Source organism: Panthera leo, chromosome A2 (assembly GCF_018350215.1).
Source record: "Panthera leo isolate Ple1 chromosome A2, P.leo_Ple1_pat1.1, whole genome shotgun sequence".
NCBI lineage: Eukaryota > Metazoa > Chordata > Mammalia > Carnivora > Felidae > Panthera > Panthera leo.
The window spans coordinates 15240536-15267577 of record NC_056680.1 but is presented as its reverse complement, the minus strand read 5'-3'; the positions used below and the strand labels follow the sequence as shown (position 1 = coordinate 15267577).

General features: G+C 55.5%; 1 protein-coding gene and 1 long non-coding RNA gene across 6 annotated transcripts in view; one reads left to right on the top strand and one right to left on the bottom strand.

Moving 5' to 3' along the window:
* Positions 1 to 16953: 16953 nt before the first annotated feature.
* Positions 16954 to 27042, bottom strand: part of LARS2 (leucyl-tRNA synthetase 2, mitochondrial) — a 176734-nt gene continuing 166645 nt past the window's right edge. For 4 of the 5 annotated variants that reach the window (XM_042929069.1, XM_042929070.1, XM_042929072.1 and 1 more), the window contains 2 exons: positions 25435 to 25562; positions 18302 to 19853 (listed from right to left, as the gene is read on the bottom strand). In XM_042929069.1, the coding sequence (XP_042785003.1) occupies positions 19674 to 19853; positions 25435 to 25562 (308 nt within the window). In that variant the 3' untranslated portion in view covers positions 18302 to 19673. Of the gene's footprint in view, positions 18011 to 18301; positions 19854 to 25434; positions 25563 to 27042 lie in introns of those variants that run through there. The other variant, XR_006199811.1, reaches the window with a different exon arrangement.
* On the top strand, positions 20001 to 20785 carry LOC122214249. Its single transcript, XR_006199812.1, has 3 exons — positions 20001 to 20272; positions 20566 to 20643; positions 20756 to 20785. It is a non-coding gene; the product is annotated as an uncharacterized LOC122214249 (long non-coding RNA).

Genomic DNA, 27042 nt, shown 5'->3' with positions numbered 1-27042 from the left:
GAGGTCCCATATCCGTGTGATTCCCTGGCTTACAACCCTCAGGTCTGCACCCAGCGGTCCCTTCTCCAGGAAGTCCTTCTCAACTCTTCTCCATCCCTGTCCCCACCTGACGTGGCAGGGACTGTCTCCTCACTGGGATGCAAACCTCCCCAGGCTATGGGTCATTGGCCCTTCTGTTCATTGTTATGTCCCGGGAGCCTAGAACAGCACCTGGCACATGGTAGCACCCCTTCAAAATGCTTGGTAAATAAATGAAGGGGTCACATTAGAAAAGGGAGTACAGGCATTATCATCTATAGGTGGAAAAAAATGATTGGACTTAACCGTGACCTAGATTTGGAGAGACAAAGAAAGGAGGCCATGTTATTACTCTTGTGACTTTGTGTGTCATTACAAACCTTCTGTAGAGCTTGGTGATCACCTTGTACAAATATTTGATCAACATCATATATCCTCTATCTTGCTAGTCAAGAGTATGGCTAGATATAGATGTATGCGTGCATGTGTATTTGAATGTATAAAGGATATTTGATTTAATAATATCTATTTGCGAGGACGCCGACTCGGGTGTCCGACTTTGGCTCAGGTCACCGTCTCACGGTTTGTGGGTTCGAGCCCCACATCCGGCTCTGTGCTGACAGCTCAGAGCCTGGAGCCTGCTTCGGATTCTGTGTCTCTGCCCCTCCCCTGCTCATGCTCTTTCTTTCTCTGTCCTCAATAATAAATAAACGTTAAAAAAAAATTAAAAAGAGTTATCTGTTTGCAGAGTGCCTGGGTGGCTCAGTCGGTTGAGCGTCCAACTTCTGTTCAAGTCGTGATCTCACGGTCCATGGGTTCGAGCCCCGCATCGGGCTCTATGCTGACAGCTGGGAGCCTGGAGCCTGCTTTGGATTCTGTGTCTCCCTCTCTCTCTGCCCCTCCCCTGCTCATGCTCTCTCTCTCTCTCTCTGTCTCTCAAAAATAAATTCAAAAAAATTTAAAAAAGAATACGTGTTTGCATGCATGCATGTATATTTCTTATATAGGTGTGCGTATACAGAATTGTTGACAAAAAGGCATTCAAAAAACCCTAATCCAGGAGACTGCAGCAGGCTGTAAACGGTGCCCGGCCAGCCTGTGAATTACCAAGGGGCCCATGAGGCAAAGGGCCCCTGTTCTTTAGACAGAGCCCTGCTTATTTTGCAGTTAACTGAAAGGGCCTTTCTGTCGCTTTTGCTTGGCTACAGGGAATGTCCCTGCACACAATGCCGCGTGTGTCCCAAAGCTGGAGGGCCACTTCAGGGAGAACGCTGAAAAGAATCTTTATATTTCAGCTGAACAGATGGATGAAGACTTAAGAGCCCAGGTTCCTCTGGGATCTCTCCATCCCACCGGGGCCCAGAGCAGGCCAGGAAACCTTGGCCCCTCCCGGTCCGCTTCCCGGAACCCTGGCGGCTCCAGCCTTGAGCTGCACCGTGGAACTGGCCCGTGGATGGAGACAGACAGATGTGCCGGAGGCCTTCTCCTGGTGCTTTGTGTCGTGACCGTCTGCCCTGGAAAGCGGCCCAGGCCAGACCCAGATATCTGGACCGTGACCTTGCCGTGTGTGCGCGGCCTCCGCCAGGCTCCTGGAACCCACTCTCCACTGGCCTCAGCCCCACACCCAGGGCCTTGCGCCACACAGGAAGGCCCGGCTGCAGGCATGTGCCTGGCCACAGGGCCCCACGTGGCTCCCACACACCCACAGGGGAGGGGCGCTGCCCGCTGGCCCCGGCCCAACCCGCCCCGTGCCATCTGCTCTGAGAGCCACAAAAAGATGTTCAGCGGGACACAGTGGACCCAAGTGCTTCTCTACGAATCCGCTCCGATTTCTGCTTGCTCTTTCGTGTTTTTTAATAAGCGACACACGCACGTCGCTTCAGATTCAAAAGGTGTCCGTGAGCGCAGAGTGAAAAGTGTGTGCCCTCCCCCCACAGAGCACTAGCCGGCCGGGGCCCCCTCCGGAGACAGCCAGCGTCACATCACCAAAGTACACGGGCATGTCCGTTGCTTTTTTGCTTGCCTTTTTGGTAACACACGAGGTAAAACCGCACTGCCCCCCCCTTTGTGCACTTAACGATCCTCTGGGAGATCCTTTCCCGTCATTTCACTCGCAGCTGCCTTGTTCTCTTTGGGGGCTGATATTTCACTCTCTGGGGAGGTCACGGATTGTTTAACCCATCCCTTGTTCACAGGCCTCCAGGCTGCTTTCACACTTTTGCTGTTACACACACCGTGGCAACGGCTGACTCACAAGCCATCTCCCACCCGTGCAAGCATCTCCGCGGGGTAAACCCACGAGGCAGGCACGTTCTCGAACACTCCACCGGGCTGCTGGAAACGACTGGTTGCCTGGATCTCCTTCTTCGCCGACAGCCGGGAGGTCCGCCTCACTCTCCCCCGGTTGCCATCACGCTGGGGCCAGTGTGGGAGCCGCGCACGAGCCGCGACAAGAACCGCGATCGCTCACGTGTCACGGCGCCTCCTCTGTGCCCGCTCAGCGCCACCCTCTCCATCTACGGGCGTGACAGCTCATCGGAGAGGCTCCGTTATCCACCCCTTTGTGTTGGAGGGGAAACTGAGGCTGCCACCCGCCACGTCCGAATGGGAACCACGTCTTCTGTTTTCAACACCACCGTGTGCCCACAAAGAGGCCGGACTGGACTGCAGACTCTGTGAGGGTGGAGATCGGGTCTGCCTCGGGTCCACCTTGGACCTTGCACACCACTCAAGTACAGGATGAAGGGCTATCGTACTAGGCGATGGCAATGGTAGTAAGAGCTGCATCCATGGAGCTCCAAGAGGTGCCCAAGTGGCCTCATTTGATCTTTGCAACGGCTCTGAGATAAATCCCATCATCCTTTCCACTTTACACATGGAGACACAGAGGCTCACAGAGGTGCCCCCGGCGGGCAAGCAGAGGGCCCGAGACCGAGTCCAAAACCATCCCGAGAGACGGAAGAGCCAGAAAATGAGGGTGAGGTGAGCGGCCAGGGAGGCAGGAAGAGGAGAGAGGAGAGAACATCTGGGAAATTGAAGCAGGAAGATGGAAAGGTGTCCGCGGGCCTTGCCACGTGGAGGTCGTTGGCAGGGCCAGCTTCAGGCTCCTGGCTCGGGCCTGCACCTCTTTTATGTGGGTGATAAAGGGGTGGGAAACTCCAGACGGGCAGAGGACGTGGGGACATTTGCGCTACATCCGAAAGGAAAAAGTGCTGGGGCGCCTGGATGGTTCCGTCACATCAGCGTCCAACTTCGGCTCAGGTCACGATCTCCTGGTTCGTGGGTTCAAGCCCTGCATCAGGCTTTCTGCTGACAGTGTGGAGCCTGCTTGGGATTCTCTCTCTTTCTCTTTCTCTCTGGCCCTCCCCCATTCGTGCTTTCTCTCTCTCAAAAATAAAGAATTAAACTTTAAAAAACAAAAGGAAAAAGGGCCTGGGACATCTTCATGCATCGGCATGGGCGGGTGCGAGGCACCTCCCAGCTGGAGGGCAGCCCGGGGAGGCCCCTCGATGCTGCCAGGGGGACTGGACCTAGGACCTGGGAGAGGTGACGGCCGCTCGGAGAATGTGAGCCCTGGACGCAGGAGGGAAGAATGCCCTGCTTATTTTCACCTGCGTCACTTCACACCGTCTTCATGCCCACCTGGCCCCCTCCTTTAAGCTTCAGCCAAAAATGTAGCCTGAAGGCCAAAGCCCTGTGTCATGCTCGGTCAATCTGGCACAAGCAATCTATGCGGAACTCCACATGGGAAATACTGGGGAGTTCAAAATGCTCACCATTCTCAAAGCCTGTTTAAAAAAAAAAAAATTCAGGGGCGCCTGGGTGACTCAGTCGGTTAAGCATCCGACTTCGGCTCAGGTCATGATCCCACAGTTCACGGGTTCGAGCCCCGTGTCGGGCTCTGTGCCGACAGCCCAGAGCCTGGAGCCTGCTTTGGATTCTGTGTCTCCCTCTCTCTGCCCTTCTCCCCCCACACCCTCTCAAAAATAAATAGACTTAAAACAACCACCCAAAAACATGGAAAAAGCTTTGCTCCATGCCGTCCGAGAGCTGTGGACGGACCACAAGGCATAGCGGGCGTCCACGGGGCGCTCGCCACATCTGAGGGCTGCTTGGAGCCACTATTTTTTTTTTTTTTTTCCTTGTCAAAATAAATGGGCCTTTTGTGTTGAAAAAGATTTCATGGTTTGGTTTCCTCTGAGAACAGCTGACCCTCGTTAACGTTAAAGCACCTCATCGAAACTCCCACTGCCATGGGCTGGCTGTCCTCGGGTGACCCCCACCCTAGGCAGCCCTGCAGGCCCAGGTGGGGACGGCTGCCTCCCCCCTGCACCCACCAGCCACTTGGGAACTGGTCTAGGTGGGAACCCCGGGGTGCCCGGCAGGCCCCAGGATAGGCGGCAAGCTAACAGCAGGGTGAAGAGAGGACTGGGCGTCTGGAGCCTCTGGCGGGCCCTCCCCGCTCCTACTGTGGGGGGCGCAATAGCCTGGTGCCCAGATGCCGCACTCTGGACGCAGGTGCACCGAGGCCACCCGTCCCCGGCTGCTCCCAGGCCCTTTCCTGCGAGATCCACCCTCCCCCTGCAACAGGTGCTTTGACGTGAGGACCCCTCTGGACGGCAGTCTCCAGCAGGGCTCAGTCTGGGGGGTTCTCCCGCCTTCCTTCATCTCTCTCCTGTTTCCCCCCATAAGCCCCTCGCACATTCCATCTCAGTATTCGCGTCTCCGAGAATCCAAAAGAACACACCCGAAGCATCTAGAGATCGATGGGAGCGCAGCAAACAGCCTGGGCGTTCACTGCCTGGAGGGTGAGGTCAGTCTTCCAGTCTCATGCCAGTGCCCGGCTGTAACTGGGGTCGTCACTCTGTCCCCTTCTGAAGAGACACGGACGCCCTCCCGAGAGGTGCACGGCGAGCCCCAGCCTGTCTCAATCCCGTCCCCCCGGGCGACTGTGTGTCCCCATTACGGGTACCTCGGCGGGCTGGCCGTTCCCAGGTTCAAGCGTGAGGCGACGGCGATACCTCACAAGGAGAAACCGAGAGCACTGGGGCGCAGCGGGCGGTTCCTGCTCTTGGCCCTGCCGACCCTAACCAGGGACTCTGGGTGCCATGAGGTCAGAGGGCAGGGAAGGGGGAGAGGAAGGAGGGTGCAGGGGTGGGGGGCAGCGGGGTCATTTTTACTATTTACCGAGAAACTGGTGCTGCCTTTTCTCAACGGGTAGTGAAGTCCCTGTCAGTCGGGGGGGTGGGGTGTCTGCCAGACCCCTCCTCAAAGAGAGGCGTGGGGGCCGCAGAAGTGGAAAACGGGCAGGAGGTTAGAGAGAGCAGCCGGGAAAGAAGGGCGGGAGGCCCGTGCCGGGTGGCAGTGTTCCCCCCAAAAGTCACGCCCTTCCTGGAGCCGCACAGGGTGGCCTCGTTTGGAAACGGGGGTGTCTGCGGCTGTAACTAGTGAAGGTGAGGTCGTGTGGGAGTAGGGCGGCTCCAGGGTCCAGCAGGACCCGCGTCTTGATACAAAGAGACACAGAGACGCGGGAGGAGAAGGCCGCGTGACACTGGGCGGAGGTCTGTGTAATGCAGGTGCAAAAGCCAAGAAGAACGAAGAACGCGGAGTCCCCAGGAGCTGCAGAGGCAAGGAAGGGCCCCCCTCCCCCCGCCCCGTCCCCCTCCCGCATCCCGGGAGCCTCCAGGGGGGAGCAGGGCCCCGCCCACACCTCGAGGTGGGACCTCTGGTCTCCAGAATGGTGACAGAAGAACCTTCCCTGGCTGACACTGCTGGGTTGCGGTACTTTCCCGGCCCTGGTGGCCCGCGTGTCGGCCCCTGGCTCCCGTCCAACCAGCGCCCCCAGGAGTGGTCAGAATCCCCCGGTGACGCAGATCTGGAGAAGGCGCGATGGCATTCCGCTCATTCGCTCAACCAACAGTTACGGAGCGCCGACTCGGTGCCAGGCCCGGCGCCAAGCGCTGGGGCTGCCCCGAGGAACAAGGCGGCCGGGCCCGCCGCCCCCGTGTGGCACTCGGCCTAACGGGCACACGGACGGTCACGCGAGGGGATTGAGGGTTCCCGGTGGTAGGAAGTGCCAGCTGGAGAGTGAGCGCAGTAGGGCAGGAGGGACAAGGCTCTGTCTCTCTCTCTCTCTCTCTCTGTCCCTCCCCCGCTGTGCCCTCTCTCTCTCAAAATAAATAAATACGCTTAAAAAATAAAAAGTAACCCAGGAGGGTGCTGTGGTGCAAGGGCAGGGAGGTGCCCCTGCCCCCCGCAGGAACTGAAGGAGCCTGTGGCCGCTTGGGGCAGGACCGAGGGTGCAGGAGGCAGCCCCCCAGGGCTGGTCAGGGGTTCCGGACTTATTCCAGATTCAGGGAGGAACCCCTGCCAGTTAAACCTTCATCCCGGCTGGTTATTCTCACAAATGGATTTCATTTTATTTTATTTTTAAGTAATTACTGCACCCAACACAGGACCCCAACTTACATCCCTGAGATCAAGAGTGGCATGTTTTGGGGGCGCCCAGGTGACTCAGTCCCACTGAGCGTCTGACTCTTGGTTTCAGCTCAGGTCATGATCTCGCGGTCCCTGAGTTCAGGCCCCGCGTCGGGCTCTGTGCTGACGGCTCAGAGCCTGGAGCCTGCTTGGGAATCTGTGTCTCCCTCTCTGTCTGCCCCTCCCCCACTTGCACTCTGTCTCTCTCTCTCTGTCTCAGAAATACATAAATATTAACATATTAAAAAAAAAAAAGCCACATGTTTTACTGACAGAGCCAGCCAGGCGCCCCTCTCACAGATGGATTGCAAAATGGGGAGACACAGGGCGCCAGGGTGGTTCATTGGTTAAGCATCCATCTGAATCCTGATTTCGACTCAGGTCCTGATCTCACCGTTCGTGGGATCAAATCCCTCGTCGGGGTCAGTGCTGCCAGCGTGGAGTCAGCTTGGTATTCTTTCTCTTCCTCTCTTTCTGCCCCTCGCCCTCCCCTCTCTCTCTCTCAAAATAAATACATAAACATAAATAAATGAATAAATAAATAAATGGGAAGGCGGAAGGGCCTGGATAAGGCCCTGGTGGGGCACTGTCGTCCCCCGGGGAGCAGTGGGTCACTTGGGCTGAAAATGTGCCCTCCCACCCGCCCCCGTGTACGTACAGACCTCACACTAAGCCTGTACTGAAAAGCAGGCTAGCATCTGGATTCCAAATTGAGAGGAAAAGGAAGGAAAGCAGGGGGGGCAGGCATCCGAACCCAAGACGTCGGCGCTGAGGGGGACACGGCGGCTCTGCGTGGATGCCCACGCACCCCGGAGGGCCTGACTCCGGGGAGGTGTTTAGGGAAAAACCCTCTGTGGGGCTCGTCTCTCTCTCAGGGCTGCCCTGGGTCTCGGAGACCCATTGCTGTTGTGTCTGTGGGTGTCTCTTCCTCGTCCGGACAGCGGGAGCCCGGGAGGAAGGCGGAAGGGGCAGGAAGGGGTGGTGAGGAGAGGGCAGGGGAGGGGCAGGACGACGCAAAGCCCAGGTCATCCCAGCGACGACCCGTGACTCTTCATGAACCCCAAGCGGGGCAGATACAAAGAAAACCACATCTAAGCAGGTTCAACTCAAACCACTGAAATACAGGGTTAAAGAGAAAATCTCGTTTTTAAGTTTATTTATTTACTCTGAGAGAGAGGGAAAGAGAGAGAGACTCCCTAGCAGGTTCTGCACTGAATGTGTGGAGCTCGACGCGGGGATCGAACTCAAGAACCGTGGGATCATGTCCTGAGCTGAAACCAAGAGTCAGACGCTTAACGGACTGAGCCACCCAGGCGCCCCAGGGTTAAAGAGAAAATCTAAAAAAATAGCCAAAGGCCAGAGGGCATCTTCAGCGGGACAACAAAAAGAACGGTGACTGATTTTCCTCAGAAACAAAGAACCAGAAGTCAACGGAATATGGCGCCTAAAATGCTGAAGGGAAAACGTGTCAACCCAGAAGTCTCTAGTGAAAAGTACAGGGAAAACATTTTCTTCACACAAAAGCGGAGAAAACCTGAGAATTTACTGCCAGTAGAACCACGATAAGAAACACTAAAGAAAATGCTTTAAGGCTAAAGGGAAATTGTCTCAGATGAAAGGTCAGATCTGCAGGAAGAATCGAGAACACCAGAATTGGTATGTGTTTGGGTAAAAATAAAAGACAATTTTTTCTTAGAAAAAAATATTCTTTGGGGCCCCTGGGTGGCTCAGTCGGTTAAGTGTCCGACTTCGGCTCAGGTCATGATCTCATGGTCTGCGGGTTTGAGCCCCGCGTCAGGCTCTGTGTTGACAGTTTAGAGCCTGGAGCCTGCTTCGGATTCTGTGTCTTTCTCTCTCTCTCTGTTCCTCCCCCGCTCGTCCTCTCCCTCTCTCTCTCTCTCTCTCAAAAGCAAATAAACATTAAAATAACCATTAAAAAATACAAAGAAATATAATAGATGTATAACCTATTTGATGCTCATGATGACTGGGTAAAGCATTCTGGGCAGACCATTACCATCCAATTTAAGGAAGACAAAGATACTCAGGCTTGGAGAGTCTAAAGCTTTGCCCAAGGTCGCCAGGTAGGAGAAAGGTGCCCCAAAACTCAACCCAAGTTTTTAGACCCTCCAAGCCTCTTCCATCGTTCCAAGAGTCAAGAAACTTTCTCTGTACAGTGCCAGACAATAGATATTTTAGGTTCCGTGAGCCACAGAGTTTCTCCCACAGCTTCTCAACTCTGTGCAAAAGCAGCCACAGATAAACATATAGACGATTAAGCATGGCAGTGTTCCAATAAAACTTTATCTATAAAAACAGGTGGTGGGCCAGCTTTGGCCAATGGGCCATAGTTGGGCAATCTCTGCATTCTTCCACCATCCAGTGGTCTTTAGTTCTGGCCCACAGAGGATCATTCTGATCCACAGCTAGGGTCTGGAACCGCCGACATAGCCCATGGGTCGTATTTGAGCCAATACGGTTGTCCCCAACCCTCTCCCCTTCCTGACTCTCTTGGGTTCTGGCCCCAGCATTAGGGTAAGTAGAACACTTCGTTCCTTTTCATTCCTGCCTCAGGGGAGATATCCAAGCAAAGGCCAGGGACTTCTGGGCCCTCATTTCTGCACCGTGTTACGCTCCCTCAGCCTTCCTTCTTTCTAGACTTAAAATAAACCCATAGTGCTTCCTCTGGCGGCTTTCTCCACGTGGCCTTTTGCTTTGAAGCTGCCTCCCCCGCAGGCTTCCAGCCCTTGGGATCAGCCTGGTTCTTGCCTATCCAGACTTAAAACACACACCAACTATATTTGCAACATATAGGCCGCTGCGCTCCACCAATGCCGTGGGACTAACCCCCCATACCCATCCTGTGGCGGCCCAGGCACAAGGGGCCAGAACCAAAGCCTCAGCGGAGACGCTGCAAGGAAATCCACTTGCTAGGCTGCCAAGAAATCCCCAGGCTGTCATCGAGGGCCGCACGTGGGTTTTCAGTTCACAAAACATCCCCAGGCTATTTTCAACAGTTTTCCCTCCCAGGGCGCCCATCTCACCTACCAGCTGGCGACGCTGGGCCAGTTTGGTAATTAAGGACATAAAAGTCTTGGCTGTGTTGTAGCCAGCGTGCTCAAGGTCAAAGAGCCCGCGGAGGGCCTGAGTCAGAACGCAGAGCTGTACTGCACCCCCAAGCCTCACCCAGAAGTCTGTAAACCACTTCTCCGCCCTTGGAATCACATCAGCACTTTGGACCAATGTTGAAGGTCAGTGTTTGAGCTCATTCTGACCTGATGCTGAGGACACCGAAGCGGAGAGGCACTGTAGGAAAGAATTTGCTTAGGGGCTGAGGGGCAAATCCACTGATCACCTCCGTCACATATTTATATGAATGAGAAAAACTGCCTGCTCTGGGCAGTTATAGTCCTGTGGGCACAAGGCTTGTCCCCCCTGACGAGGTATCTTTGTGCAGTGTGCAACCTATACAACCATACCTGTAACCTTACAGAAGAGGCAGCCTAGGCATTTTAAACTCTTTCCACTCTCCTGGGGGGTGGGGGGAGGGAAGCAGGCACCTTTGTGGCTTGTCTATAGGAGCATGCCGCCCCCCAAATGCACGGATTGTTAGGACATTACCAAACTGCCCACAGAAGCCTCTCCATGGGCCGTGCAGGCTGAGACACTCTTGCGAACCACTTTAGCAGTCATACCCCGGTGGAACGGACATGTTGCCAGGAACGTGGGGAGCGGGGAGGGGAAGGGAGCTAGTGTGTGCTAAGCACTTACTGTATACCAGAGCGCATTCATTCCCTGCCTCAGCCTGGTGGTACCCTGTGGAAAGGGAAAAGTTGTGAGGAGGTAGATGGTACCCGATGCCACGCTGGGTGGGTCACGACTGGCTCGTTTTGGTTTTGGTATCTGGTGTTACATGTTTTCAAAAAAAGAAACATCTGAGGAAACAGATTCAGAAAAGGCACACGTACGGAGCGCACAACACAATCAACTCACATAAAGTCTGCAGTCAGCACCCAGATCATGAAACAGAACTCAATAGCACCCACCTACGGCCACTTACTAGCTGGTGATCTCGGGTTCCCTGACACCTCCCAGCCTCAGTCTGCTCGTCTGTGACGTGGGGTCCTGCTTGTTAAGCCCCCCACAGTGTGAGGATTAAATGCGATCAAGCGTATCACCGTAAGGGTACTTGGCTAAGCTCCGAGCCTTTTTATACACACCAGAACCTTCACGACGATGCCAAGGTTGGAACTGTCACCGCATTGGCACAGGCGAGGAAACGGAGCCTCGGGAAGGTTAAGTAACCTGCCAAGTTCTCAGGGTCAGGCAATGGCAGAGCTGGGACTCTGACCAAGGGGTCTTGTCTCACCTGCCAGCCCGTTTGTCGAGCTCCGTGTCTGGCACGAAGTCAATGGTCAATCTGCAGCGGCCACTAGGAATGGTGTCCTGATTACGGTTACTGTGCTCTTATTACCAACACGGACGCCTCCCACCCCAGGCGGGTGCGGTCGGAGGAGGGAAGCCTGTGCCATTTGGTGTCTCGGGTTGACGGGGTCCCACCTGAACACTGGTGCGGATGGGGGACCTTCACGCGTAATGGTCCACTGTGGCAGCCGCCTCAGGCACCTCCTTGACCGAAAGCTGTGACTCTGATCCATTGTCAAGACTAAACTGCCCTCCCCACAGCCCCCTCGTCACGTGGCTGTGAAGTCTGCCCTCTGTCAGGCAAAGATAAATGGCCTTATGTGTTTCGTGTGTGTGCTATATGTATGGGGTGTGTGTGTGTGTGTGTGTGTAGGTGGGGCGAGGTGTGCAAATCTCCAGGACCAGAAAACAACGACACATTCAGGGATGTGTCACATTTCCACTCTGAATGAACAAATGTGACCCTTCAGAAGCAGGAATCTGAAGAATTTCCCGGGTTTCCTGCAGGGCACCTGGAAAGCCTGCCTTTCTCTACCTTTCAAAATGTCCCACATACTTCGGGGCGCCTGGGTGGCTCAGTCGGTTAAGTGGCTGACTTCGGCTCAGGTCATGATCTCGCGGTCCGTGAGTTCGAGCCCCGCGTCGGGCTCTGCGCTGACAGCTCGGAGCCTGGAGCCTGCTTCAGATTCTGTGTCTCCCTCTCTCTCTGCCCCTCCCCCACTTGTTCTCTCTCTCTCTCTCTCTCTCTCTCTCTCTCTCTCTCTCAAATATAAATAAACATTAAAAAAACAAAAATCAAAAATGTCCCACATCCTCCAAACACTCACAGGGGAGACTTGGGGACCAATCAACCAACCTTTACAGTCATTTACGAGATGGCACAGGCAGGTTGCAATTTCATGCATTTCCGTGGAGTGAGGCCCCGACAGAGGGCAGAGCGGGCATCGGCTGGGCAGGGGAGGAGCGGGTCTGTGACTACAAGCAGTTTTGGAGCCACGGCTAGCAGCTCTCACGGATTTAGAAGGTAAACAGTGGTCACTCAGGACATGCCTGTGAGTACACGGGGTAGCAGACGGGGAAGATCTCGAAGATGCACACTGATGACCGAGAGTTTGGACGTGAAGACGGTGGCGGGGGCAGCTGGCTGCCTCCACACACAGGTTCCCCTTCCCTCGTGCAGAGTTATGGGCAGGAAGGGGCTGCAGCTGGGACCATGCTCCCAAGATCCCCTGAGGCCAGGTGACTGCATTCTGGCCAGGAGAGAGAGGCCAGAAGAGAAGTATGCCCCTTCCAGACCTGGCACGTAAAAATCTCCTGGGGAGGGGCGCGCCCGGGTGGCTCAGTCGGTTAAGCACCTGACTTTGGCTCATCTGACTCTTGATTTGGGTCCTGATCTCCCGGTTCGTGACTTCGAGCCCCGAGTCGGGCTCTGTGCTGACCGTGCAGAGCCTGCTTGGGATTCTCTCTATGCCTCTCCCTCTGCCCCTCCCCCCCACACTCTGTCTCTCTCTCTCAAAATAAATAAATAAATGTAAACCACAACAAAAACCCTTCCTGTGAAACGCCAAACCTCTGTCTCCTCATCTGCAGGCTGGATGTCAACGTCCAGAGCAACCTTGAAAGCCAGGAGTTGAACAGGACGGAGCCAGCATCGACCTAGGTCTCTCTGTCAAGCTGGAACGGAACGGAACAGAATGGAACAGAACTTCCTCCCCTGCTCTTTCTCCGGAGGATTAGATTTATGGGAATGAGGAATAAGGAGGTTTGCTGGGAGACCACGGGGGTTTAGGTGTCACAGTTACATTATCAGTTAGCTGACAACTAAAATGTTTCATTGCTAAAGATGAATGGCAAGACAATCGAGATACTAACGGCCGGTCAAGGTACTTGTGCACCATGAAGGTGTTGCAGGTAATAATGAAGTAACTGGTAGCTAAGTGGTCTAGTACATTCTCCAAGAGGGGAACTGAGAGATTTACCATATTCACGAAGATGTCCGCACAGTGTCCATTATACCCTCCCCAGACTTCCCCTCGGCTTCCGGTCCGAGGAAGGGGAATCCCTCCCCAGGACGCCGTTCTCTCTGGGTTCTGCAGGCAGCTCGTGAGGGTGCAGCTGCAGGGGTGAGGTGGGTGAGTTCTCCTCTGCATGGGGCCAGGCCGGCCAAGCTCAGTACTCCCAGATGAGGTTCTTCTGTCGTGCGTGGAAAGGATGACCAGGGGAAGGCACTGTCCTCGGCTGCCATGAGGGCTGCCCAGGCCAAGTCTCCTCATCTCCGTCCGTGAGATTTTCCCAGCAGTATGTGGCGTTGAGCCAAGCTGGCTCCCTGACTTCTAGGTCCCAGTGATGACGCCCCAAGGAGGCTCTGTCTGTCTCCCAGAGGTGATGGCCCCCTGGGACTGGTCAGTCCCAGGCTCAGAGAGAGAGCCCAGACCTCACCCAGGTGTGCACCCGCAGCAAACTGACCTTCCTAGACACACATCAGGACGTGCGGGTTTGGTAGGTTCTAGGGTGCTTGGGGGACAACTGGAGAGAAAACAGAAACCCGGACCGTCTTGGAAAATCCAGGAAGCGCGTGGGCCGTTGGGAAGCGATTTGGTGGAAGAGGGTCAGAACCACAGCTCTGCCGTGTGCTCTGCGTAGAACGAGCAAGGCCACTTCTGTGGTGAAGCACTTAGAACAGCGCCTGGCACGTGATTAGTTCCCAGTACAAGGTAAACATTATTGGTGCTGAAATCGAGGGATCACAGGCCGTGGGTCCCACGCACTGGGCGTCTGGCACAGGCAACGCTCTTCCGGAGGCCGAACAAGAACTGAAATTCAAGTTCAGGGCTTGAGGCTGGGGGAGGTGAGTCATCAGTGTTGGGTCGCGGGCCAGCTGGGTGACTTCAGCAGGCCCGGCCACCACCTCCCGCCCAGGGCCTCACCATCCCTGCGCCCCTCCCTCCTGCGGGCCTGTCCAGAGACGGGGGAGACCGGGTCGATCCTTCCAGACGACTTTGGCCCCACCCTTGGATCTGGGGCCTCTGCCCCCCAGGACTGGCCTTTCCCCTTCCCGCCAGCACCAGCACTGCCCACCCACCCACCCTCGGGGGGCTCCCCGCTTGCTCACTGCCGGTCATCCCAGATTCCAATCTCCAGACTCACTGGCTTGGATGAGAGCCTTTGGCCGCCCACCCTCGGAGGGTCGGACAGGGACCCAGCCCACGAAACAGATGTTTTCTGCTCTTTCTTTCTGCTCCTTTGTCTCGCAGGGAGAAAGGGGAGAGCAAACCCTTCCCATTTTGTCTACCCTGCGCCGTCCCTTGACCTTCTAGGGTGCGGTGGGGCTCGTCCATGGGGACGATTTACGTCCTGCGCTGAACTGGCTGCCAGAAGCGTCAGGCTAGTCCTACGAGGGAGGGGCGGGCGCTCTGAGCGGAATGGGCACAGATCGGAGTCTTCACTGCTCACGGTCACGGCCTCGAACAAGTCCCGGCCTGTTGGAGCCACAGTTTTGTCATCAGCGGAAGGGGGATGATAACGCCTTCCGGTTGGTCTTCTCCACGGCCTTGAGGCCGGCAGCACTGCCCCGAGCCGCTTGGCACACTGGCACGAGGCGGGTCAGAGGCCGCTGGGCTTGTTCAGACTCCAGCCCGCATTCCACTCCTCTTGTGTGAGGCCGGCTGCTGTCTAGAGCCTGCCCTCACCCACAGACTCGCTGCTTCTCAGGCCTGGACGGTTGCCCCCTCTCCTCGTGGTGGTCCCCTTGGGTGCTCCACCCTGATGAGTCCTCTTCCAGGCTGGCGGGCTGCTCAGCTGTGCCCTTCTCCAGAGATTTCCCTGAGCTGACGGGAGCCCCCCCCCCCCAAATGCCCAGGAAGTTATTTAGCACCCCCCCCGCCAACACACAGCCCCCAGAAGTGACCCGCAGCCAGTGACGGACAGATTCAGGCACAAAAGCCCAGGCCCTTCTGCAACGAAGGACAAGTCTGCGGGAGCAAGAGCTCCGGTGCAGAATTCTCCGGATAGAAAGAGCAAGAACGAGCTGTACCTCCTCCCAAGACATCCCCCTTCTTGCCTCCCAGGCAGGCAGGTTGGTCTGTAGAGAGAGCATGAGCTGGGAACAGAAAGGCAGATGTGGGGCTGACCCCGGCTCTAACAGTCCCTAGTGGGTACGACTTAGGTAGTTCACTGAGCCTTTCTAGGCTTCTTATTTATAGGATGTGGGTTATTATGTCCACACCGTGGCTCCCAGGTGGGAATTCCGAATTCCAGAGCACCCGCAAAGCCCCCGGAATGGTGTTTGGGGCACAGCCCTGTAGCCATGGCTGCCCCTTCCCTTCCCTCCCAGGAGGAGATAGGCTGAGGGGGACCGCCGGTGCGGGAGCCATGCCCTGATTCGGCCTCGGTCCGTGGTGGCCAACGCTGGCCCAGCAGGAGTGTTGGAGGCCAGCTGCGCGCTGTGGCCTGTCTGTGGGCCCTGGTGGCCTCATGACTCCTCTGCGACTCAGTTCAGGAGCCAAACCGCCTGTAAATGAAAACTTCTGACGCCCAGCTTTTGGTCTGGAGGCCATCTTGTCTGAGCACTGGCCTGCCAAGAGGCCCCCTAGGCCACGGAAGGCCTGCCAGGGTCTCTGGTGGACTTCTCCACGTGGCCCCAGACCTCCTTCATCTGACACCACTGGGCCATTGCTCCCGGCAGCCTCAGGCCACCGATCAGTAAACCCCAAACCAAGGAAGCCGACTCGGTAAGAAAGACGGCTGCTCCACTGAGTCAAGAGGTCCCCCCTAGCAAGTCACAGGCTCCCCTTCCAATAACTACTATCGAGGAAAAGTTGCAGAGGCCGCTCGTAGCCTGCCACTCTGGGCACCACGGGCAGGCCACCCAAATCAGACTTGATCTAAGGGCTGAAGCGAGGCTCACGTGTACGGTCTCCAGCTCTTGGCTTTTTGTCCCTTGCTCTATTCCTTGCCATGTCACAATCCTGTGTGCCTTGGGACAGAAGCGGATGGCCACAGTGGGGCCCGAAGAAGGTTGGGAGCTTCCCGGACCCTCGTCAGACTGTGGCCTGAGCTACCACTTAAGGAAAAGAGGGTGTCCAGCCCCAGAGAGGTATCGCTGTCACCCAGATGGAGCTCCAAGAAACTAACCAGCATGCATGGGATCAGGGAAGCAGGTAATACTAAGGTTTCAGGACACGAGGTGAAAATACCATATAAAAGGCTGATTCTGCCAACAGGATTAAAATTCCTTCGAGTTTACTGCTTCAACCTTTTTCCTCAACAGGCCTGGCATGCCTATTTTTTCTAAACGTTCCCTTTTTTTCTGACCAAAGATAATCCCATTCTAGACCATGAGCCTATTCTTAGTCGGGCAAGATTACTCATAACAAGCCGCTCTCATTTATTGAGAGCTTATTATGTGCCGCGTGCTTTACACAATCTCCCTTCGTCCTCATACCCCAAGGCATTATTTTTACTCCTGTTTTATAGTTGAAGAAACAAAGGCTCAGAGACATTCCCATGGCTTGCCTAGATCACTGAGGTGGCAGGTGACCTGGTCGCTGGGACACACAGTTCCAGAACCTTCGTCTGGCTGACTCCGGAGCCCACGCCCTCGGCTGCCACAGCAGTTCATCCGCCGAGAACAGGAGAGTTCCGTGAAGGGAATGTTACCTTCTGTTCTTTTGTCCTCCATCTGCGAGACGAGAAGGAGCTTCCCACACCTGCCCACGCGGAGTGACTGACTACAAACAGCAACCTTACGGGGGCTGCTTTTTGCTTGGATTCCACATCACACGACAAAGGGCCAATGTCTTCCTAACTGGGGTGCTCCCCAGTGGCAACTAGATACTGTGAGAGGAGGAAAAAAAGAAAGACAAATCAAGGGGTGGGGGGTAGGCCTTTAGCTCATCCGGATCTTCAAAAATTGTCCATTTTGATATCCCCCCCCCCCCATTAATGAAAAACCCCACAGCCAATACAAGTTAGAAAATGCAAAAAAAAAAAAAGGAAACAGAAGGAAAAAAATTACGTGTAGGACTCTTCAACCAGTGATTTGCGGGCAAATTTCCTTCAGTCTTTGTAAGGGTGGGAATTTAAAAACATCACGGTCAGGATCACACCGCGTAAGTATACTGATTTATTCGTGAGAAAAATTTCATCGTACATGTTTTTTAGAAACATCCTTGGCCTTACATCCTTTTATAAACCATGCTTTGTCTCCGGCTGCACCCAATTTTCCTTAACCAGCTCCCGGGGGGGGGTGGTGGTCACTTAGGTTGGGACGAAGCATGTCTAAGTCGTTTCTCGGCTCATCTGTTGCTTTAGGTTCTCCGAGATCAATTTCGTTTTCCTTGGCAAACCTAGGTGCCTACCGTAGTGGCACCTGCCGTGGGGCTTCCCAGCACCGCTTTCCTTGTGGACAAACTCTCTTCACTCCGCCCCCTGACAGATAAAACCCTGCCATCGCCCCGTGAGCCTGGCTCTCCCACTGGCTTGGCAACAACTTCTGCCTCCAGCCCCGTGGACCCCACACCGTGCTCTCGGACAGTCAGCCACTACCTGTCCCTGCATCGAGGCAGTTAAGAGAGCCCTGAGAGGCTTCCCCACCCCTCCTCCCTACCCCCAGGGATTAGCCTTTCGTTCCTTTCTTCCTCTATACCAACCATCTCAAGGAGTACCGACGGAGCTCTTGTTTTCAAAAGATTTATCCTCTTGGAGAAAAAGTTCTCCAAAGCCACAGTGGTTAGTGCAGCAGCCCTGAGGCTTTAATGGCCCACTGCTCTGGCCAGATTATGTGCAGGTAAAGGACCTTCCCCCACTACCCATATCTTGTTGTTCAAGGCCACTCAGCTCACTTTGGGGCCAAACAGGACAAGCAACCAAAACCACTCACTCCTCCCTCCCTGGATCAAATAAATATCTTCATCCACTTGCTTATATTTAATCCACAGGTGCTAGTCTGTGGAATGGGGCTGTGTCTACCCAAGTCAGCTCCGGGAACATCTTAAGTACCTGCTGGAGAGTTCTGGCCCCTGCTTCCCCTTCTTTCCCAGCTGTCCTCCTCCAGATGTTTTGGTCCTACACCAAACTCACCCCAGCGAAGCTGAAGATAGGGAGAGGAGGAACTAGTTAAATATTACGGTTCAAACCCACCGACTTAATCCAGTGGTTCTCAGGCTTTGCTGTCCATTAGAATCACCTGTGCAGGAGCACCTGGGTGGCTCCGTCGGTTAAGCCTCCGACTTCGGTTCAGGGCATGATCTCGTGGTTCGTGAGTTCGAGCCCCGCGTCGGGCTCTCTGCTGACATCTCAGAGCCTGGAGCCTGATTCTGTGTCTCCCTCTCTTTCTGACCCTCCCCTGCTCTCTCTCTCGGTCTCAAAAATAAACACTGAAAAGATACATAAAAAAGAATCACCCGTGCAGCTTCTAAAATTCCCTGATGCCCAAGTGCACCTTAGACCACTTAAATCAGAATTTCTGATTTAACGGGGACCAGAAACGGTGTTCAGGTGAGCCACATTCAAGAGCCAGTAACTTTAACGGCTGTTACTCGTATCTCTGAATCAGTGTTGCCAGCCATGTCTGTAAGTCCTATACGTACCTCACTTTAGAACTTTCCATGTGGAGTCAGGCATACGGCCAAGGCTTCCGACGATGATAGAATACCTCAGTCTGTTCCTGATTAACTCCTAGAACTGGAATGCGGTGGCTATTCCAAGACCACACATATGTCCCAAAGTCGCACATGACAAACATTTTATTACGTTAAAAAAAAAAAAGTCATCTGTCAGCTGTTCAACTGCAGGCTACCTCATCTGAGGTTACCTCAGAAAAATGGCATCAGAAAACAAATACAGATTTTCAGGATCACAAAATGGCGAGATTCTGCTCCACTTCCCCATTAAATGTTAATCAGTGGCTTCGGCCACTTCTGCTCAGAGCACCCAACTGCTGACATCACATAGGACCCGGTTATCCTAACGAACCGGCGAGAGGGGTCCGTCCCCAGCCGCCTCCCCGGCTGCCTGAACAAGAAGGCAACACCCAGTGGCTCTGGGCCACTCCTCCGCGGCGAGCTCGCGCTTCTCACGATGGGCTCCGGGGGCCACATCGACGGCGGTGGTGGCATCTGGGGCCCACATGAGCAGACACCGCGCGGGGCCGCGATTGCTTCCATCCGAGGTCCCACCCGGCGTGGTCCCGCCTCACTGCGCAGCAAATGTCACACCCCGAGAGAGGGTAGGAAGTGGTGCTTCACCCCAGGAGGCGGGGACACCTGTAGAGGGACCCGCCCCGCTTGCCTTCTGACTCCTAGCAGCTTCTGAAGACCGCAGCGTCCACGCCACAATCTGGGCTTTTGGACACGACCCAAATGCCGTGCGTGGGTCCTCAGTTCGCCCTCCCGTTCCCGGGGTGTGTCGAAGGCCGTGCAGTTTCTGGGGGTCAGAAGCTCCCAGGCTGCTCGAGAGGCACACGTGCGTTCTCACTTCTCTTCTCGCCTTCCTGCAGACACCCGGCCGTACCTCTGGTGGCTTCGCGCGGGGTCAGATGGCTTCCTCCACCTTCAGGGGCTGCCCCACCCCTCCGCCTTCGAGAGTCCTTCTGCTCTGCCCACACCCGTCCCCACCCCTGCACCAGGCCCCGCCACAGAGGCTCGCCACCCGTACCCGTCCGTCAGAGGACGAGGGTGAGCGTTCAAGACATCCGTCGTTTCCCCACCCTGGGCCAGCGCCCCCCTACCCCTACCCCTTCCTCCTCCCTGCCGTCAGTCCTGCACCAGGAAGTTGATGAGGGCCGTTCTGGGGGAGAGGAACGTTTTCTTGATGCTTCGCCCCTGCAAGAGCCTGACACCCAGCTCGCTTTGGAGGACGAGTTCGTGGACTTTGTCCTGGTCCCGCGAGACTCGCTGGGGCACGGGGATTGTGCCGCAGGCTTTGTTGTTGATCTGAGGAGAGAAGCCGAGACAAGCGATGAGGAAAAGTCCTGAGAGTGGCAGGCGCCTTCCCCGAGGAGGGGTGGCGTCCGTGCCCAGCCTCCCAACACACCCAGACGGGCAGGGAGAGGCTGGGGGCCCCCGGCACCTGCGGCCAGTGCACCTGTGCTTCCCGAGCGTGGCCCCGTCCCAGCTGCGCAGGAAGTGAGGTCACACACCCTCAGCTGCTCCCCGGGGGAGGGGAAGGGCTGCGTCACCCAGGATTTTACCCAGGCCGCGGGTGGGCCGGCTCGCGCGGAAGGCAGGCAACCTCCCTGTCACGGGCCTGGCTCCTGTGAAAAGGGGGCGCCCGGGCACGGCGACCGGGAACCTGGGCCCACATCACTTTAACTCTCCTTGCCGAGAAGGGGCCGGTACAGTTGCAGACGTCGGTTGGGTATTCACTGAGGATTTTTCAATACGGACAAACTTCACAGCAAGTATGAACTGACGTGGGCACGGGGGAAAGTGCTCTCACGGCCCTGGTGGCTTCTCAACAGCCATGCTTCAAATCCCCAAGCCCACTGCTCCCGTAAGAACACTCAACGCTTCTTTCACTGACGCTCCTGTTTTTTTTTACCGGGAAAATGCAGTCACTGTATTATGAAAAGTTACCAGGAATAGTCTCTGAAGTTTCGACCAAAGCCTATTAGGTGTCCCTAATCACCCGCCTCATTTTTTTCAGATTTATGTAGAACTTGGTGGCATTTTTCTTGGTTGCATCACTCTATATCACTGCGCGGGAGCCAAATATGGTAAAATAGTACGTCCTGAAATGTTCTAAAATATGGTTGTTTTGGGGGGGGGGGGTGCCTGGGATTGGTTCCATCCAGTGGCTCAGTCGGTTGAGCGTCCAACCCTTGGTTTCGGCTCAGGTCATAATCTCGAGGTTTGTGAGTTCAAGGCCAGCATTGGGCCCTGCATGCAGCACGGAGCCTGCCTGGGATTCTCTCGCCACCCTTCCCCCGCCACTCGCAGTGTCTCTGTCTCTCTCAAAATAAATTAACTTAAAAATAAATAAATAAATAAATAAACAAATAATTAATTAAAAAAAACGTGGCTCTTTTAAAAAAGTGTGCGTCTAGGGGCGCCTGGGTGGCTCAGTCGGTTGAGCGTCCGACGTCGGCTCAGGTCATGATCTCGCGGTCCGTGAGTTCGAGCCCCGTGTCAGGCTCTGTGCTGACAGCTCGGCAGAGCCTGGAACCTGCTTCGGATTCTGTGTCTCCCTCTCTCTCTCTCTCTCTGCCCCTCCCCCACTCATGCTCTGTCTCTCACCAGCTCAAAAATAAATAAACATGAAAAAAGAACAACTACAAAGTGTGAGCCTCGGGGTTGGGGGTGGCTCAGCCGGGTTAAGCGTCCGCCTCTGGATTTCAGCTTCGGTCGTGATCTCGTGTTTCGAAGAGCTGGAGCTCTACGTTGGGCTCCGTGCCGACAGTGTGGCACCTGCTTGGAATTCTCTCTCTCTCTCTCTCTCTCTCTCCCCCTCCCCCACTCGCTCTCTGTCTCTCAAAACAAATAAACTTAAAAAATAAAAGTAAAATGAAAAAGCATGAGTCTCCTGGACGCAGGGTTTTGGTGTCCGAAAACAGAAGAGCTAGGGCTGCTGCTCAAAGGACTGTGCCCCCCACCGCCCGCCTTCTCGTTTCTAAGCCATCGGGAGCTACCTTCTTCCACCGCCCTGTGCTTGCTTTGACCGAGACCTCCCACCCTGTCACACCAAAGCCGTGCCCCCCGTGAAGTCCTGGGGGCCCCGGACACGGCCTTCTCAGAACTTGGTAATGAGTCACACAGCTCCAGCTTCCGCTTCCGGATCTTACCCAGGGAAGAGGGGCCCGGGGCAAGCGAGAGAGCGCATGCTTTTGCGCAGACAGACTCAGGCTTGACTCTCAGGCCTGGACTCACAAGCCGTGGGACCTTCAGTTTTCTCTTCTTTAAGGATGGAATCTTCCGGACTGTTGAGGAAGATCACCTGTCCGAAAGGACCAGCTCACTAAGCCTTACGCCTCCTTACTCCCGGCCACGATGGAAGGGGCCGGTGTGGGATGTGCTCGGCACAATGACCCTACTTCCAGACCCAGGGATTCCCTGGGGACCTGGGGGCTGGCCCCTCTGGTGAGGCCTGTCCGGGGAGCTGAATCGTTCTTGTCCCCAGCTGGGCTGGGGAAGGGGGTCCCGTGACCTCAGGATGTGGCCAGGGAACCCAGCAGGCCTTCCCACACGGCCCCAGGCACCCTCTCATGGCTTCTGGAGCCCTGGGACTCCCCTGAGTCACCTTACCCCGGGCAGTCCCTTCGTGGCGGGTGGGTCTCTATCATGCTCCACCTCCTGGCATGAGGCACCAGTTAAATGGACAACAGATGCTCCCGGACTTGGCCTTCAGGGGCCCAAAGGGGAAGAAGCTCTCTTTGACTTTAGAAGAATCTTTTGGTCTCTGGTGGCTTCACAAGCTTCTGCCCCTCCATCTTTGCCACTGCCCCCCACCCCCCATCACCCACAGCCTATGTCCGGGGCCTCGGCATTGTTCTCTTGGACTTTTCCAGCTGAAAAGTTGGAAACCATGAGCACTGCCCTCGCCCCACCCACGGCCGCTCACCGACACGGAGGCAGCCCTGCAACAGCAAAAAACAAGGAAAGCTCCCGCCGACCGAGCTCTCGCTCTGTGCCAGGCGCTGGGCTACGCAATCCACCCGAGCAAACCTGCTTATCCTCCTGCAGCCTCGTAAGGCACATGCAGGACCACTGCGTGCCCATTGTACGGATGGGAAAGCCGAGGCACAAGAGGTGAAGTCAGCTGCCCGAGGCCCCACCCCACAAGTGGAGACAGGATGACCTCATGGATCCTCTCTCCCCCTGGTCAGCCCCCTGCTAGCCCCCAGCCCTGATGCCCTGCTTGAGCCTGTGATCTAGCCCCCCTCCGTGGCTCACCGTCCCAATGTCCCTGAGGGCGCTCCCCCCTTTGCTTCTGCCGAGCAGGCATCCTCTTCTGCACTAGGGAAATGCTGCTCCTCTTTACGGCCAAGGTCCCACGTCCCCTTCCGTCAATGCCCTGACTGTGCGAAGCGGTGATCCCGACACGAGCACCTAGCAAGCAGGACCGGCAGGAGCCTGTCATTTAGTCACTTATGTGACATGGGTAAAACAGGGCCCGCTCCAGGGCAGCTGTGTGGGGGTAAATGAGTCAGGATCTCGAAAGTTCTTCGGGCAGTGCCCGGCCCGTAGTCGGTGCTCACTGCTTGTTAGTGAGTTTTGTCACTAGTGTGTCCAGAAGCAAGCTAAGCGTCTCCTGGCGTCATCCGATCTAATTCTTTCAACAACTAGACAGAGCAGCCACTGTGTGGCCCCCATTTCGCCGTTGAGGAAACCGAGGCTTATGGAAGTATCTTGTAAGACGGAGACTTACAGGCAGGAGAGTCTCGCTCCCAAGCTCCACGTGTTAACCTTGAGTCTCCAGAAACCCCGTGTGTGTGTGTGTGTGTGTGTGTGTGTGTGTATGTGGCATTTGTGTGCCCCCTAGACCGTCCCTCGTGGGCGCCACGCTGCATGGAGAGAAGGCGGTGCCCCTGGGCTCAGTATCCCTAGTGTTGGGCACGGCCCTGCATGCCGTGGGCACCGAGAACTCGAGCCGGACCGAATCATGCTGAATTACACTGCATGGTGCTCAGCTCCCATTTCTGGCCGGGGCGCCAGTCGAGATCACACGAACACAGAACGCAGGCCTCCACAGGAGGTCTGTCACACGGCCCGGTGCCCCGAGCCCGAGGTGCTCAAGTTGGGTAGACCCGCAGGGAGTCCCATTTGTAAACATTTTAAACTCTGAGTTTTCATTTCAACGACAATCTGAAATCCTTTCTGCAATTACCAAAACGAAATTTCTTTTCTGCAGTGATCAACGTGGAATGATACCGCATAGGCTAAACTTCCAGTTCCCCAAGCTGGCATTTCTCAATGTGCGGAGGACGTGTTCTCAGGGGCCCACGAGATCTTTCTTATTTAAAAAAAAATTTCTTTTAATGTTTATTTGTTTTCGAGAGAGAAAGAGAGAGCATAAGTGGGGGAGGGGCAGAGAGAGGGGGAGACACAGAATCCGAAGCAGGCTCCAGGCTCCGAGCTGTCAGCACAGAGCCCGACGCGGGGCTCGAGCTCACGGACCGCGAGATCGTGACCTGAGCCGAAGTCGGACGCCTAACCGACTGAGCCACCCAGGCGCCCTGAGATATTTCTTACAGACATCACTTAAGGTAAAGAAGAAACGGCTTCTCTGCGCCACAGAGCTGTTTTTGACTTTGAGAGTTTTGGAAGAAGCCCTCCAGGCCAGGCCCATGTCCTCCTCTCTGTGGGGGAGGCAAAGCGGGGTCAGCGTGGAACCAAGAGCCAGGGGAGGTGTCGTGGAAACAAGAGTGGCTTCCGAGGGGCTGAGCCTCCCGCATGAAGCCGTTTCTCCACACGTCCACCCCCCTGCTGGGCCCAGGGTTTGCACAGACACAGAAGGGCAGGGTTTGCACCTGCCTGGCAGACCAGGCCCCTGGGAGGCTGTGCTCTCCCTCAGCCCCCGGGTGATGTCTTCATGGCCTTTTTCACAATGTGCAGTAATATTTTTCTTTCCTTTTTCTCTTTCCCGTCTCTCCCACTCGGCTTACAGCTCTGTAGGTATTAGGGACCCTGTGTGTCCTGTTTGATTTTTATCCCCAGAGCCTAGCACTGTGCCTGATGGTAACATGAGAACTACTGATGAATCAATAAACCCGGGCAAGGCGACCAACTTCTCTGATTCCTCCACTGCAAACACTGAGAATGGAAACGCCTACTTCACTGAGTGAGAAGAGTTTACTTCGATTTTGGATGCGAATGACCTGGCCCCATACGTGGTTCAGAGACGTGTGTGCTAAGAGGTCCCCCAGTTCAGCCACATCAGCTTACATATGTAACAATCACATAAAGGATAAACTGTTAGAGTTACCTGCTCTATAAAAGGTTGAAATAAAAAATGTCTTTTATGTACCTACAATGATGCAATTTACCAAAAAAAAGAAATTCTTTTTTTTTTTAAGTAGGCTCTATGCCCAGCACGGAGCCCAATGCGGGGCTCAAACCCGCGACCCTGAGATCACGAGTTGGAAGCTCCACTGACTGAGTCACCGAGGCGTCCCCCCCACAAAAGAAATTTGATGTAGCCTTTCTGGAAGAGATTTTTCAGTGAGGTGCTCCTGTTCTGCCCACCTCCTCACTCTCACCCTCCTCCCTAAATGAACCAGGAGCAGCTGAACGAAACAGACGGAAGAGGAGACTGGAACACGGCTGCAGAACAAGACGATCAGAACCTGTAACGCGGGACAGGGTTCTATTTTCCACTTTCTAATCCCTGGAGGGCCCTGAGTATTTTATGCTCACAAGCTTTTGGTATGCGGTGACCTCAAAACTGAAGTGTGCAAAGCAAAGAGGGGTGGGACGGTCAGGCTGAGGGCGGGGTAGGCTGGAAAGGCCCAGGCAGTGGCTGTGGGTCTCGCGCGGGGCCGGGAGACTCCCAGAGTCTGGGGCTGCGGGAGAGACTCACCAGGACGGCCATCTCCACGACGTCGGGCTGCTGAAGGAACTGCGGGTCCACGGCCGGCCACGCCTGAAGCAGCACGCTGTCGTCCCAGGCATAGTGGGCACACAGCTTCCCGGGCACCTGTTGCAGGCCTGCAATGCCAAGGCACAGAGGGTCACTGAACACGCAGGGCTCACGGGAGGGGCAGGGGGAGTCGCTTTCGCCCCGGCACAGCCCGGCGTGGAGCTGCCTGAGGCCGCACTACGGCTTTTTCACAGCCTGCCAGGTGCCCCCCCACTTACTCTGGCCTGGGTTTATGGGTAGCCCCCCCCCCAACTATTTTCAACAGCGCCCAGAGCTGTAAAGATGGGTGGACACGTGGTTCTAAAGTGTGCATTTTGGGAACAACAAGGCCGCTGATCTGCCTTGGTCTCTGCGGTTCTGTTGATGAAGGAATGTCTTTGTGCTCCTGAGAGCGGATCCCAAAATAACGAGCTGTTCTCGCTTCCTTTCCTGCCTGTGATTACTTGTGGTCCGCGAGGCCCTCCCGCCGGGTCCTTTTACTCATCATCACTGGAGCCCACATGCTGAGAACAGCGTTCCTCCTCGACCTTCTCAGAGGGATCTCAGCCTTCACACTCGACCTCTTCTCGAGAGGGGCTCCTGCCAAGGGCTGAACTGGAAAGAGCTGGCCTTGGCTCGGGTGGGTGGAACCCGAGGAGGCGGTGAGGAATCAAAGCCCACAAGTCTGCGTCCCAGAGCGCGTCGTGCTGCGGCCCCAAAGCAGGCACAGGCGGGCTCCACACCTGCAGGGCTGCCCGGGGACTTCAGCCGGGGGCTTCTGAGCAGGAAAGGCTTGGCCTGCAAAGTCGCTGCCGATCTCATGAGCACAAGAGAGGCCCCCAAACGTGCAGGAAAGACACGCGTCAGAAAGCAGATCCCTGGGCACTACCAGTGCGGCCGCACCCTGACCACCTCCTCGTCCTCCTGGAGGCGGGCCCTGGATGGGGGGAGGGGGGGGGATGGCAGTGAACGTGGCGGCATTCCTCACGCCGTGATTGGCTTTTCCGGGGGTGGCCCTTGCACACCTCCTCATCGTCATTAGCCTTGAGCCCAGAAGATGCATTTGAGGGAGGAGCCCATGCCTCAGCGAATGGTCTGAAGCCAGCTCTGACACAGAGGGAATGAATCCCACCAACACCAGTGTGCCAGGAACGCTGTGTTGGGACCGATGACGTTTTATTTTCCCCAATGGCAAAAGTAATGCCCGCTCCTGGCAGAAAAGGTCAGACTATAAAGAAGAAAATCATGTTCATCTGGACAGCACTTTTTAAGCTTCTTTTTTGGGAAGATAGTAATGTATTTAATGGCTAGGATATATATAAACCAACCCCACCAAAACAACCCACTACCATCAGGATCATGCTGTATATGGAGTTCTGTATTCCTTTTGTTTCACTACTTTAAAATCATAATTAATTAGAGGGGCGCCTGGGTGGCTCAGTCGGTTAAGCGGCCGACTTCGGCTCAGGTCATGATCTCGCGGTCCGTGAGTTCGAGCCCCGCGTCGGGCTCTGTGCTGACAGCTCGGAGCCTGGGGCCTGTTTCGGATTCTGTGTCTCCCTCTCTCTG